Source organism: Aquila chrysaetos, chromosome 4, assembly GCF_900496995.4.
Source record: "Aquila chrysaetos chrysaetos chromosome 4, bAquChr1.4, whole genome shotgun sequence".
In the NCBI taxonomy this organism is placed as follows: Eukaryota; Metazoa; Chordata; class Aves; order Accipitriformes; family Accipitridae; genus Aquila; species Aquila chrysaetos.
In genome coordinates, this window is record NC_044007.1 from 22,103,561 (window position 1) to 22,115,577 (window position 12,017).

At 33.8% G+C, this 12,017-nt stretch overlaps 1 protein-coding gene across 50 annotated transcripts in view; it reads right to left on the reverse strand.

Moving 5' to 3' along the window:
- Positions 1-12,017, reverse strand: part of RIMS2 (regulating synaptic membrane exocytosis 2) — a 486,153-nt gene that overhangs the window by 149,462 nt on the left and 324,674 nt on the right. For 42 of the 50 annotated variants that reach the window (XM_030011022.2, XM_030011023.2, XM_030011017.2 and 39 more), the window contains 3 exons: positions 5,412-5,477; positions 4,711-4,818; positions 922-987 (listed from right to left, as the gene is read on the reverse strand). The exons of 5 other annotated variants lie outside the window; for them this stretch is intronic. In XM_030011022.2, coding sequence (XP_029866882.1) covers positions 922-987; positions 4,711-4,818; positions 5,412-5,477 — 240 coding nt within the window. The remainder of the gene's footprint in view (positions 1-921; positions 988-4,710; positions 4,819-5,411; positions 5,478-12,017) is intronic. 3 more of the 50 variants (XM_030011030.2, XM_041122999.1, XM_041122998.1) reach the window with 1 other exon arrangement.

The window sequence follows — 12,017 nt, forward strand, 5'->3', positions numbered from 1 at the left end:
CCATAAATACATAAGCATGGTTTTAAAATTACAGTGCACTTTATTTTTTGTTAAATATGACTGTATTTATTCATAGCAATCAAAAACAAAATTTCTTGCTATTAGAAAATAATCCCTGCATTACCTGCTCCCATACTGTAGACAAAAATCAGACAGTGACTTAAAAATGGACAGAGGAATATAAAAGATCTAATTGTACAAAGGAAGAGGAAGATCAACTTGCTTCTCTCTTCAGATTTCTTCTTTTTAGACTTTGCCTAGCTCTTTAAACATGAAATGATGTTATTGAATAACTATTTCCAGACAGACTGCAAAAGTTTTCATATTACACGTCAGATTTTAGTTATGTTCACTCTGATATACTATATGCATATCAAAATTTAGGAATAACAATAGTACTTTCAGTCCTAGCACATCAAGCACCCAAAATCAATTTGAAGGCATTCAGTTAGTCCTTTTTTAAGTCAATACGGGCAGTAACATGACAAAAGCTGAGGACCTTCTTAAGTGACTCAGGTTATTAAAAGAATGAAATTGAGGATTCTAAATTGTCCTATAATCACTCCTAGTGACTGAAAAGCTTAGCCATTAGAAATATGCTGCAGTTAAGTGGGGAAAAACTTTCAGTTGTATCTAGCTCCTCTGTACTATTCAGTTTTCCTCCTACACCTAATGAATAAAAAAATTTTCAAGTTAAGAATTATGTTTTAAAAAAATCCAAAGTCAAGTTAATGGAGGGCTAAAGGAAAATGAAGTACTTAAAACTATGGAGATTAGTTGTTCTGTATTTAGAGAAATACTGCATAAAGTGCACTGTTAATTTAAATCTCATTAGTCTAGGCCAATTAGAAATTTTAGACTACACTTCAGGAAAAATGTATTACTTAACTTTATCTATTTTTATTATATAGATTAAAGTACCTTTCAGGAGTATAAGTTGTGTCGTCATAATATGAATTAGGCACTCTTCTCTCCTGCCTAGTCCTCCTGAATATGGAATAAACAGCACAGATATTTCAGACATTTTAAAGGGTGTTTCTTTCATGATGTTTTCCCTCACTGTATTATTAAGATAGTGATGAACACAGAGCACATTTATCTACAGTTCAGTAGTATATTCTGAATCTATTTTTTCATATATCTGTCATTTTAAACTTCTACTTTCAAATTATATTCAGAAATAATTAACAACATATTAAGAACACTTGATCAATGCACACATATTTCATAGGAGTGAAAAGTTACATCAATAGAAAAACAGTGTTGGAGCAGCTAAGAAATTTCACCAAAAATAGGATATGGATGTTAGAAATTTTCTGACTGGTAAAACGAAAGTCAGAAAAAAAAATGGAAGCCAAATTTTGTTTCCTTAAGTGAAGCAACAGAAATTCTGCCTGAAATAAACCTCATATTCTGCGCAAAATGTGCACGAACCAGCTTTTATTGACTTCCAAACACTACCCTCAAAGGGTAAGTGAAAAAAATGAAAATAGCACATTGTGTGGTGTTCTCAGTGACTAAGCTGAGCTCTGAGATAGGTAAGTTGAGAAAGAATCTCATACAGTGAGGTTTTCAGCAGATTTTTATTTGGGAGGAACTGCTAATATTTGAATTTTAAGAACAATTGGGATAATAATCTTGAGAACATTACTCTGTCATTGAGATCATGTGTAGGACAGCCAATTTAAAATGGGTGACTGTCAAATTATGAACTAGCTGGTATAACTCTATAGGATTGTGAATTGGGGGATATAAATAGATGCATCAGTAAAGCTCTATGTGTCCAGCCATGTTGTCTTATATATGTTCAATCTGAGTAGCTGCAGCAGTATGAACTGACTGATACCAGCTAGTGCTGCCATGCTGACTATCACATTAAAGAGTCAAGGAAAATTGGAGTGGGGTACTGAGCAGCAGGGTGTTCTTGAGAAAGCCCTGGGCCCAAAGGGCACTGAAGTCACTGAAGCTGCACATGTGCCTATTGACTTTCTCAGGCATATGCTGGAGTAAGTATCTTGTCAATGCTGCCTCCGTTTCTTTTGGGAGGGAAACAGTTGGACTACTTCAAAAGGAGGGAACTATCATGAAGACAAAATGACGAGTGCCATAGCCTAAGAACAAACTCAGAAATTAAGGGTTTTGATAATGTAAATGTGTCCCAGAACTAATGAACTAAAGACTATCAAATCTGATAAATGGTAACTGAAACAAACTTCAGCAGAGAAAAGATGAAAGAGAACCAAGTAGTCACTCTGTGGGGAAAAAAAACCGCTAGAAGATACCACAAGACTTAATGGGCTGGCTGTGAATGACGACAAGATAAGCAATGAAAGGAACCATGAATAACAAAGAAAGCAAGTAATTTTGACTAGTGTATCTGTATGACATATTTGCCTGCAGGACACCCATGCTGCTGGATTCACAGTGACATTAAGATACAAAACTCTCTGTCCCAGATGAGAGACTATTCCCTGAATGCTGGACTGTGCAGAACAATGTTTTCTATTTTGATGAATAGTGGAAAGTGGAAAGTTATTTCACATGCTTGATAAAGTGAAAGTATAAGACAGGAAGAAAGGTTGTTGCTTGGTATCAACATGACATTGATTAAGCAGATGGAACTAAGATGACAGGACTAACACCTTAACCTACAAAAATAATGTCATTTAAAGTAAGCATTAAACGGGGAAAAAGTGTAAAGATAAATGAGGAAATACTGTTTAAAAAGTAATTTTTCATATATTTCCAATAAATAAAATAAGGAAGAGGAAGTTACTTGGTGTTTTTCAATGGATAATGAGGAAATGAATAAAGATTATGCTTTAAATGGTCCTTAAATACCTAAAGAACTGCTGTCAGAATATGGAAAGACAAAAAGGATGAAAAACTAGGAAAAATTATAGTGGCTATGAGGTACTCAGAGTAGTTTCTATCTGGTAAGATGGCTCAAGTAACTTGAACACTAACATTACCCACAGCCAGCCTGGATTCAAGAGGACTAGAGAATCCAGGATCAATTCCTAGGCACAAGGAATCTCAAGATACTCTTCTAACAGTGAGCTAGAGATATTCCACTTAGTTTCAGATTTTCCTTTCTGACCCCAGGAGGAATTAACTTTAATAGCCTTCTCTTCAATAACGCTCTGGAGAAGATTTACTCCATCTCACTGCTTAAATCCCAGCTTTTTCATCTTTATGCAGTACTATCACTTTTGCCCCTTATTTTCATTGATTTTACTTTCTTTTTAGGAAATTAATTTCTGTAGAAAGATTAAGATTTGCAAGTCAAGATCCTCAAACTAAGACAATTTGATAATAGCTCCAACTTTCAGCAATATCTTAACAATCACAGGTACAACCAGCAATCTGAAACAGGTTCAGATATACTAATGCAAATGTGAGTATATAACTAAGGCAAAAACCAGTATATAAAAACTAACTATTGAAATAGCATATGTATGAGCACATTTCATCACATACGTTCAGAAAACAAACCCAAAATCCCTCTCCTTATTAAAGTTTCTACATGCAGACTGAACTATTTACAAACTTCCTTTACATTAGGTTTCATGTAAAACAGCATCATTTCAAAACAAATGTCTAACTGAGTTCTAAGGGTTATAATGTCCATTATACTATAGCTTTGGAGAATTATTAAAAAGCAATATTTATTTGGAAGGAATACTTCTATGATACTATAAAATTTTCAGATTCTATTTTGTTTCTGCATCCAAAAGTAGTTTTACACTTACTAAAAATATGGTTATATATGATCTGAGTCCAGAGCAAACCTTAATAAACTTCTCAGAGGAACTCATATCCAGAGGGAAGCCATGAAGTTAATATACCAAGAGTTCTTTAGTTCTTGCTGTGGAAAATTTTACATGGCCCCTCTTGTAAAGCAATACCCATATCAACCATGATATCTGCTATTTGAGATCTGAAGCCACCACTTCCTTTTTATTGGCTCACAGTTTATCAGATTTATATCCTTCTTTCTATTCACACACAACCATGTAGACTTTTTCCTGTTTTGCAATATTTCTCAAAATATCCTAATCACAGTACTACAGCAGCATGTCTTATTACATCTCTTAAAAGCCACTGTATTTCAAATATAATTATTTCATAGACATTATTATGGGCTTAACTTCTCTCTGCCATATATTTCATATATAAATAGGAACTCTGATGTTCTGTAATCACACACAGGTATTGTGAATGTATACAAGTACTCATAAATTACAGAATAAACACTATACAAATATCTACAACATAAGCTTATACTTTTACTTTTCACTCTATTTTTCAGTTAAGCAAAGTATGAGATTTCAGGAAGACTCGATTTCTATGTACTCTGAAGTAGATAGATAGATTTTTCCTTATTATTTCAACAAGAATAATAAGTACTATAAGCACTTTGGAAAATTCCAGCAAAAATAAGGGTTATACAAATACATTTACATATAATATCCATATAACCTAATTTATGAAACTAACTTTATAAAGCTATTCTTCTTCTCTTGGGATTTACCCATAGTCCTGAGTAGTCAGTTTTAGATGCATACATACTCACAGAGTATTATAAAACATCTTCATTGTATGTGTTTATCACTTAAAACATACATCACATTCTCATTTTGGAAACTAAACACAGTACAGTCAAAGTATAAGTGGCAGAGCTAATGATATGCTCCACATCAATTATACCTCTCAAGATCATAGTAAGCACCCTCAGAATAGGTACGGCACATCTTACGGGAGCGAAGTAATCTGATTGCATCTTCACAAAATAGAGGATATATTGTGTGATCCTGGCTGCCAAAACATAAAGGGTGAACACAATGAAAAGCGACACAAAGATGAAATGAGGACAAAACAACATGAAAAGCAAGCAATGTCAGCAACAGAACAAAACACTGGAACAAAACTCAGCTGGAACTTTGGTGAATTTTGCAAAACTACTTTTAAAAATTGAGGTATTTTGGCCTGCAGCTGAGACTATGAGAAAGGTATCACTCCAGTTTTATCTATCGTAACCTTTAACACTGCCATATATGTATGACATTCTGTATATGAAAATCACAGTATTAGCAGGTATTTATGTTTGTTGATTTAAATAATTTTCTTTACTGATTTTTTAAAAGACATTAGAATGATGTAAATATAGCATCACCTTCATGGACCACCAATTATATACTATTGGCACTGAAAAAAATGCTTAAAAAGTGAAACACTTGAAGACTTACCCAGTGTTTATCTACACACTATTAAGAAAACTAATGCTGATATTAACTCAACACTCCTGAGTTTTCTACCACTATACACAGACTAATAAAAACAGAAGTGGACATGTAGGTACATAGCAGTACATGCATTATCCACACAGTCACACAGAGGAAAACATATACCTGGCATCTCTGTAACGGTGATCTGTGGACTGGGTATACCGGGAGCGAGGTAAAGTAACATAATGACTGAGTAGTAGATGGCAGAAAGAAAATACAAATATGAGACAATAAGATGGAGAAGGAATGATACACATCACACAACAGAAGACACAAAAATCTGAGAATACAGAAGCTACAAAAGCATTGTGTAGAGCACTGAAATTATTAACAGAATTAGAAATCTGATATACAGTTCTAAAGGTAAAATTAGCTAGATGATTCACACATTTATTCTGACAAGCCAGTGGGAGTCTACGGATCAAGTGGATAGCTAAAATTTGGGCTTTTCTACATTATTTCAGTTAGGAGGAAAAAAATGTATAAATGTCTGTCTGAAAGCAATCTCAAGAAGTCAGATTGCCTGTTCCCTTGCCTGAAGGCAGTGATAACTTCAGTATGATTAATATCTTTGGCAGAGGTTTACCTAGTCTGTTCAAAAGGCTACTACCATTGGGAAATCTGTCCCCACATAGCTAGCTCCAGAACTTTCCCATTTCTGAGCATAAGTTTTCCTAATATTTATCCTATTGTGATAAAAGGTGAATTTAGATGAAAGCCTTGTTATTATTTAAATAATTAATGAAGAGAAATAATAGCTGTAACAGAATATGCCAAAAAAAAGTGCATGCATTTCAAAATAATAAAACCAAGATATTTATTTTTTGTTTGTATTTTGAAAATGTCAAAATTTATAAATTTTAAACATATTAGTTACAGCACTAGATATTTTCCAATTATCAAAAATAGAAGAATGTTATTTCTCTTTTAGTATAAATATATGCACACACTACAGGCAAAATGGTTTTGAAAATAATTTTTCTCTTCCAATTTGCAAGGTATTATTAGAATGCAAAGGAATCCCTGGTTTACAACTCTTCTGAAGTTGGGGCATCTTGAAGGAATGTCTAATCACAAAAGTCTACATTGGAAGTGTAAACTGGCTTCACAAGAAACATGGAAAACTTCATGTTTATCCTCTACTTTTATTTCTCATATCTTAATTTGCTTATAATTAATGATTTTCTAGTAATCAAACACATTGTTACAGGTAGCTATATTACCTACATGTATTATCTTTACCTCTTTTGCATGTGGATAAAATGTATTACCAGCCACATGTAAATATTCTTTATAAGCATATTAGGTTAATTATATATAGTACAAGAGATTTTTGTGCTCCCTTTTTGCCAAATAAATGCAAAAGCATAGTCGTCACTAAAAAGCTTCTAACTCAAAGGCCCTGATTATGCAATTTAAACTTTGCAGTTTGTTACAAGAATGAGGAGCCGTACACAACTCAGCAGGGCCCAATTCGACATGGTACGCTGAAAATTTGAAGATGAGATCGTAAGAAGGACTGACAATTAAGAAAATAATCATAGAGCTACACTGCAGGCTACAAAAGGTATTAGGGTTCTTCAACTAATGCACAGACCTGAGTACCAAAAGCACTCTAACCATCACAGCCTGGCAGTCAGCATGCTGCCAAGAAGCATTAAAAAATAATTCCATCATGTTCTTAATATTTGCTTTAGAATATATGCACACCCACAGGAAGAACAATCAAATAAAAATGTAGGAGTCTACCCCACAGTGATGATGGCAAACAACTGCATACCAGCTTATTCTCACCACTATGTGGTGACATTCCCAGGCTATATCCACATGAATACACCCTTAAATGATTTAGATGCAAACCTGGAATTACCATCACAAAACTCTTGCAAATATTATATTAGTATTAATAAGCAATTAAGTGTTTCCAGCTGGTAGATGACATTTTAATGATAACAATTCACTTTCACTTCCCCTTTTATCTCTCCAGTGAATTGTTGACAAGTTTTCTTGATAGTCTTTCAAAAATATGACATCAATAAATATAATATATTCAACCAGTTTTTAAAGAGCAAAGCTTTAAACAAAATTAGGACTTTAAGCACAACATGTGTTACAGAACTTGAATTTCAGGGGAATGCAATTGCAAGCAGCTTAACTTACTATCCATAAGAAGGAATACCCCAGACTGTTCCCTTCACTTACTTGTATGTGAATGAAACACCATCAGTTAATGTTCTGCTTAGGATTTGAGACCTAACTACTTTTCAAATCCCCATTAAACTATTTTAAGTGCCCAACCTCTGGTATCAAGTTTTGTCCTAATACTTCTAGAAACTCAGAGCTCTAGTGTTCTTACCAAGTTCTGAGACTTTTGCTTGTGAATGTATGGCAGGCAGTTCAACATTTTTTTTTTTTTTTTTTTTTTTTTTTAAATTCAGGAATTCAGAATCAGAGTAAGCTGGCATTTAGATACAACCACATATACCGTTTGATATGTAATAACTTTTAACGAGTTTGAAATATGCTTCCTCTTCATCCAGAACTCTGCTTGTCTATATAGAGAAGCAAGGTAAGCTTTAGCTTATGCTTGACCTGATTGTCTGGCATTATTAGCTATTCATACTTTTCCCTATTCTTTAGAGCCCATGTTATCCATGCTATCTAACTCATAATAGATAATAACTCATTATAACATGTTCTTACAAGTGCAACATAAAAAATGAGATTGTCTGAATTCATTAAGAAAAATCAGTTCTATACATGAATTAACACAGTAACTTACTAGAGTACAAGGCATTAATCATAAATCAAGAATATATAACCTAATAATGTTTGTATATTTTCATAATATCTCTAACTATATAACAATAATAAATACAGACATATTATTCATGTAAGCATGTGTCTTTCTTTGTCTGGAAATGGTTTCTGTTGAAGTACAGTAATACTTTCCATAAAATGTGCATGGTTAGTAAAAAAGAAAGGAAAGGTGCATGCCATGTCTGTATGGCAGAGAGAATTACCAACATTGCATAGGTCAAAATATGATAGTATGCACATTAGGAGGCAGCATATTTTTCTGTGCTTTATGTATATCAACATTTAAGCAAAAGGCTTAAATGCCATCTATCTTCTGAGCATCCAGTCAATACTCCCCTATTTGCTTCTTTATTATTAATACTTTATTTAGTTATCTTAAAATCAATTCTTTATGTTTTTATAAATGTGTTAACAACATAACACCAGAAATGCCCATCACATACCTAATTATTACTGTCCAAAACTGAAACAGACACAATTTTCCTTTGGCTAATAGCCAGTCTAAAACACTTAAAATCACAATGTAAGTAAATCATAATGTAGTAAAATCATTAAGCTTTGCATTGCCTACATGCAAAAGAACTCCAGAAATGTTCCAGATCTGCATCTAAAATAAACATTTCTTTTGAGTTCTTCATGAAGATCATGATCTCATATGCACATGTAGATGGGAATGCTCGGAAGACCGTGGAGACATAGACAAGGTTTAGATATAGCAGATTTTTAAAAAGATAAAAGAACTCCAAGATACTTTTTTTTTTTTTGTAACCTTCATTTAGACTTCTAGCCTTTTACCACACGTTCCTTACTTGCTACATTATAGTAGTTGATGGCAGAAGTATATCAAATAATGGTATGGGAAAATGAAAATATTATTCTGCATCCTCACATATTTCTGAAACATTACACATTTTGTTACAGATAGCATATATAGAAAATTTGCAGCAGCAACTCAGTTCACTATATTAAAATAATGAAGTTAGTCTGATAAGACAGCATTATAGGTTTTGCAATACATTATTAATGTACACCCCCCCTCCCCGCCCCCGGCATCAGGTGAAAACAGATTTCCACTATTCTGACAAGAAGATTCCAGACATATAGGCAAAGATGTTAACTTTCCTTTTTTAAAGCGAACAGAAAATGATGATTTAAAATTTTCTGATGTCAGTCACCTATTTTTCCATTTCCTTACACCTTCATAAAAATTCAGTGAACCATGAGGGTAACAAGACAGAGATCAGTGATTCAGTGACCAATTAGATTGCCTAATTGGAAGTACTTAGTATCCTGGAACAGGCTTGACATACCAGAACAGTCTCAGAAGCACACTTGAAAACACACACATACATAGAGTACCTCACTTGAACCATCCATGGCATACCTTTCTGTTCTTCTTACTGTGCAAGGGGAGTTTAACCTGGTCTTTACTGCTTGGGATATTTTATTCAATAGTAAAGACGAGGCATTAGAAGATAATCTATTCCTTTCAATTTTCATTCTCTGTGACCAGGTCCCACAATTTGATTAACATTCCAGCTTCCCTATTAGAGTGAGAAGTTAACCCCCAAGTATTTCTGTGGAAAAGATAAAGTACTGGAGTACTATTACATCCTGACAATCTTGTGCTTATTGGAATACCCATAAATAATTCTGAATGCAAAACAATACTTTCTGTTCCACTGTTAGACCTACATGAATCAAACTCAGTTGACACAAGAAACTTCTATCACCCTATTACTGTTTATCTATTCTGATAGTCAGGTTTTTCCAGTGTATTATCTGATCGTAATTTAATTAATACATTGTATCATTGGCAACACTACTATCCTCCATTTTTAGTAACACTCTCTTACACTTTTTCAAGTGAAATAGCAAATTAAATGTATGATGACTATGAAATTATTAAGACTGCTAAAAAACAAATCTGATTTTTTATTGGTGTGAATGTGCCTTTAACCAAATACTCCCAAACTTTTCAGGTTACAATTTTCTGAAAATCTAGCAATGTGCAAAAATAGGAATTAGCTTAATCAGACTGCAGAGTAAGAAACAGGTGGTTCTTTGGGTTGATTAGTCAGAAATTCAGGGGGAAAAGACCCACTGAAAGTGGTAGAAAGGAAAAGAGAGAGGACTGGCATATGAAATTTAGGGTAAGTACTGTGGGAAGGAATGAAGTAAAAAACTGGGCCTGGGATCAAGTTAGGACTGCAAGATAAAGCTCAGAGTTGCTCAAGGGAAGAGGAGGCTGGAATTAATAAAATGATGTGGCTTCAGGGAAAAGGTGGGCTATACTTCCTATTAGAAGCTTACTCATTCCAACGATTTTAAGCAACTACTACAACTAGTTACTTTTTCCAAACAAGTGAGGCCAGTGATATGGTTCTAAAAGTTTAGATTCTCATCTGAACAAAGCAGGAGTTAATGTGCTCTGTGGCAGAATGTTTTCCATGTTGCTTCATAAACACCTGGGAAATCACACCTAAAAACTACATAAATAAAATGTGAAGTCAAGCTCTCAAGCTTTAGAAAATGGCAAATGCCGTTCAAGAATAAAGCATTGGTCATATAATTTCCCCGCTACATTTCATAGAAAAGATTAACAGAATGCTTTTATTTAATAGTTTAGGGTTTTTTTTAAAGGAGAGAACTAATTTTCTTTATGTTTAAACATCAACAGTTTTTCCACCAATAATGGTATGGATGCTTTTTGTCACATCAAGTGTATAGAAATTCCTGCTTATGTCCTGGGATAGATGACATCCTAGAAATATTCCAATAGATTGCAATTGACAGCTTGAAGACTTTAGCTGTGAGACAACAGCAATTATCAGCAGAGAATTTGTGAACTGACACATATTCAATCAAGATGACTTTAAACAAGAAAATCAGTATCACATTATCACAGTGCTCCCCATAATGTATTTGAAGTTTCTGCTCCAAAGGGCATAACACTGAAGTCTTTTATCAGAATTGCAAAATTTTTAACATTCTGAGGAATGTATCTATGACTTTTTGTTGTTGTTTGGTTTTTAATTCAGCTCAAAAATTCTGAATCATGAATCCTTACAGATGTAGCTACAATTGCAAGACTGCACTTCTCTTGCCACCTTCCCTACTCCATCCCTCTGTTGGAAGTTATGATCTTTCAGCAGACGCATGGAGGCACCAGGTGGGTGGTGCAGATAATTATCCAATTTAACAGTTAATTTCACTGCGAAGTAATGTGGCCACTGTAAATAACAGCAGCTAAAGAACAAACACTCTCCTTTCTGCCATCCTTACTGCAAGGCTAAAACATGGCAGTGCACGTGGACTGCAATCCCTTCAGCAGTTAAATCCATTAGGGCTCATGAGTGAGAGCCCCGGGAGAGGAAATTGTATTTAGCAACATTATAAGTAACTGCAAACAGAATCTGTTAATGGAAAGTGTAGGACAGTCTTACTTATCTTACTATTGTACCAGTAGGAGTTCCTACTGGTACAATCTCTAGTATGTTTTTTACTTGCAATTGTAGGCGTAGATATAAAAAAAAATTAGGAAGTGCAATATGCTATTAATGCATATGGTAAAATTCTGAAAGGAGAAAAAGAACTTAAAGAAATGCTGCAATTATTGAGATTTAAGTTGATGCACACATTTTATAACATAGCTATAAGCAAATTTTCAGCAATGCATTTCTTTTACTTTACTGGGTATTTGAAGAAGCAAAGAAACAATGACATTGCATACCCACATATGGGTATGTACCCATATGACACACAACCAAAAATTGAAAATATTATCCCAGATTTTCCACATAAAGCATCATGCATCCTTTATACTCTACAATATCTTTGTATCTGTAATACACACTTAAACAATTGTACTGTAAAATATTAACTAAATAATAAATGACAACTTAATTA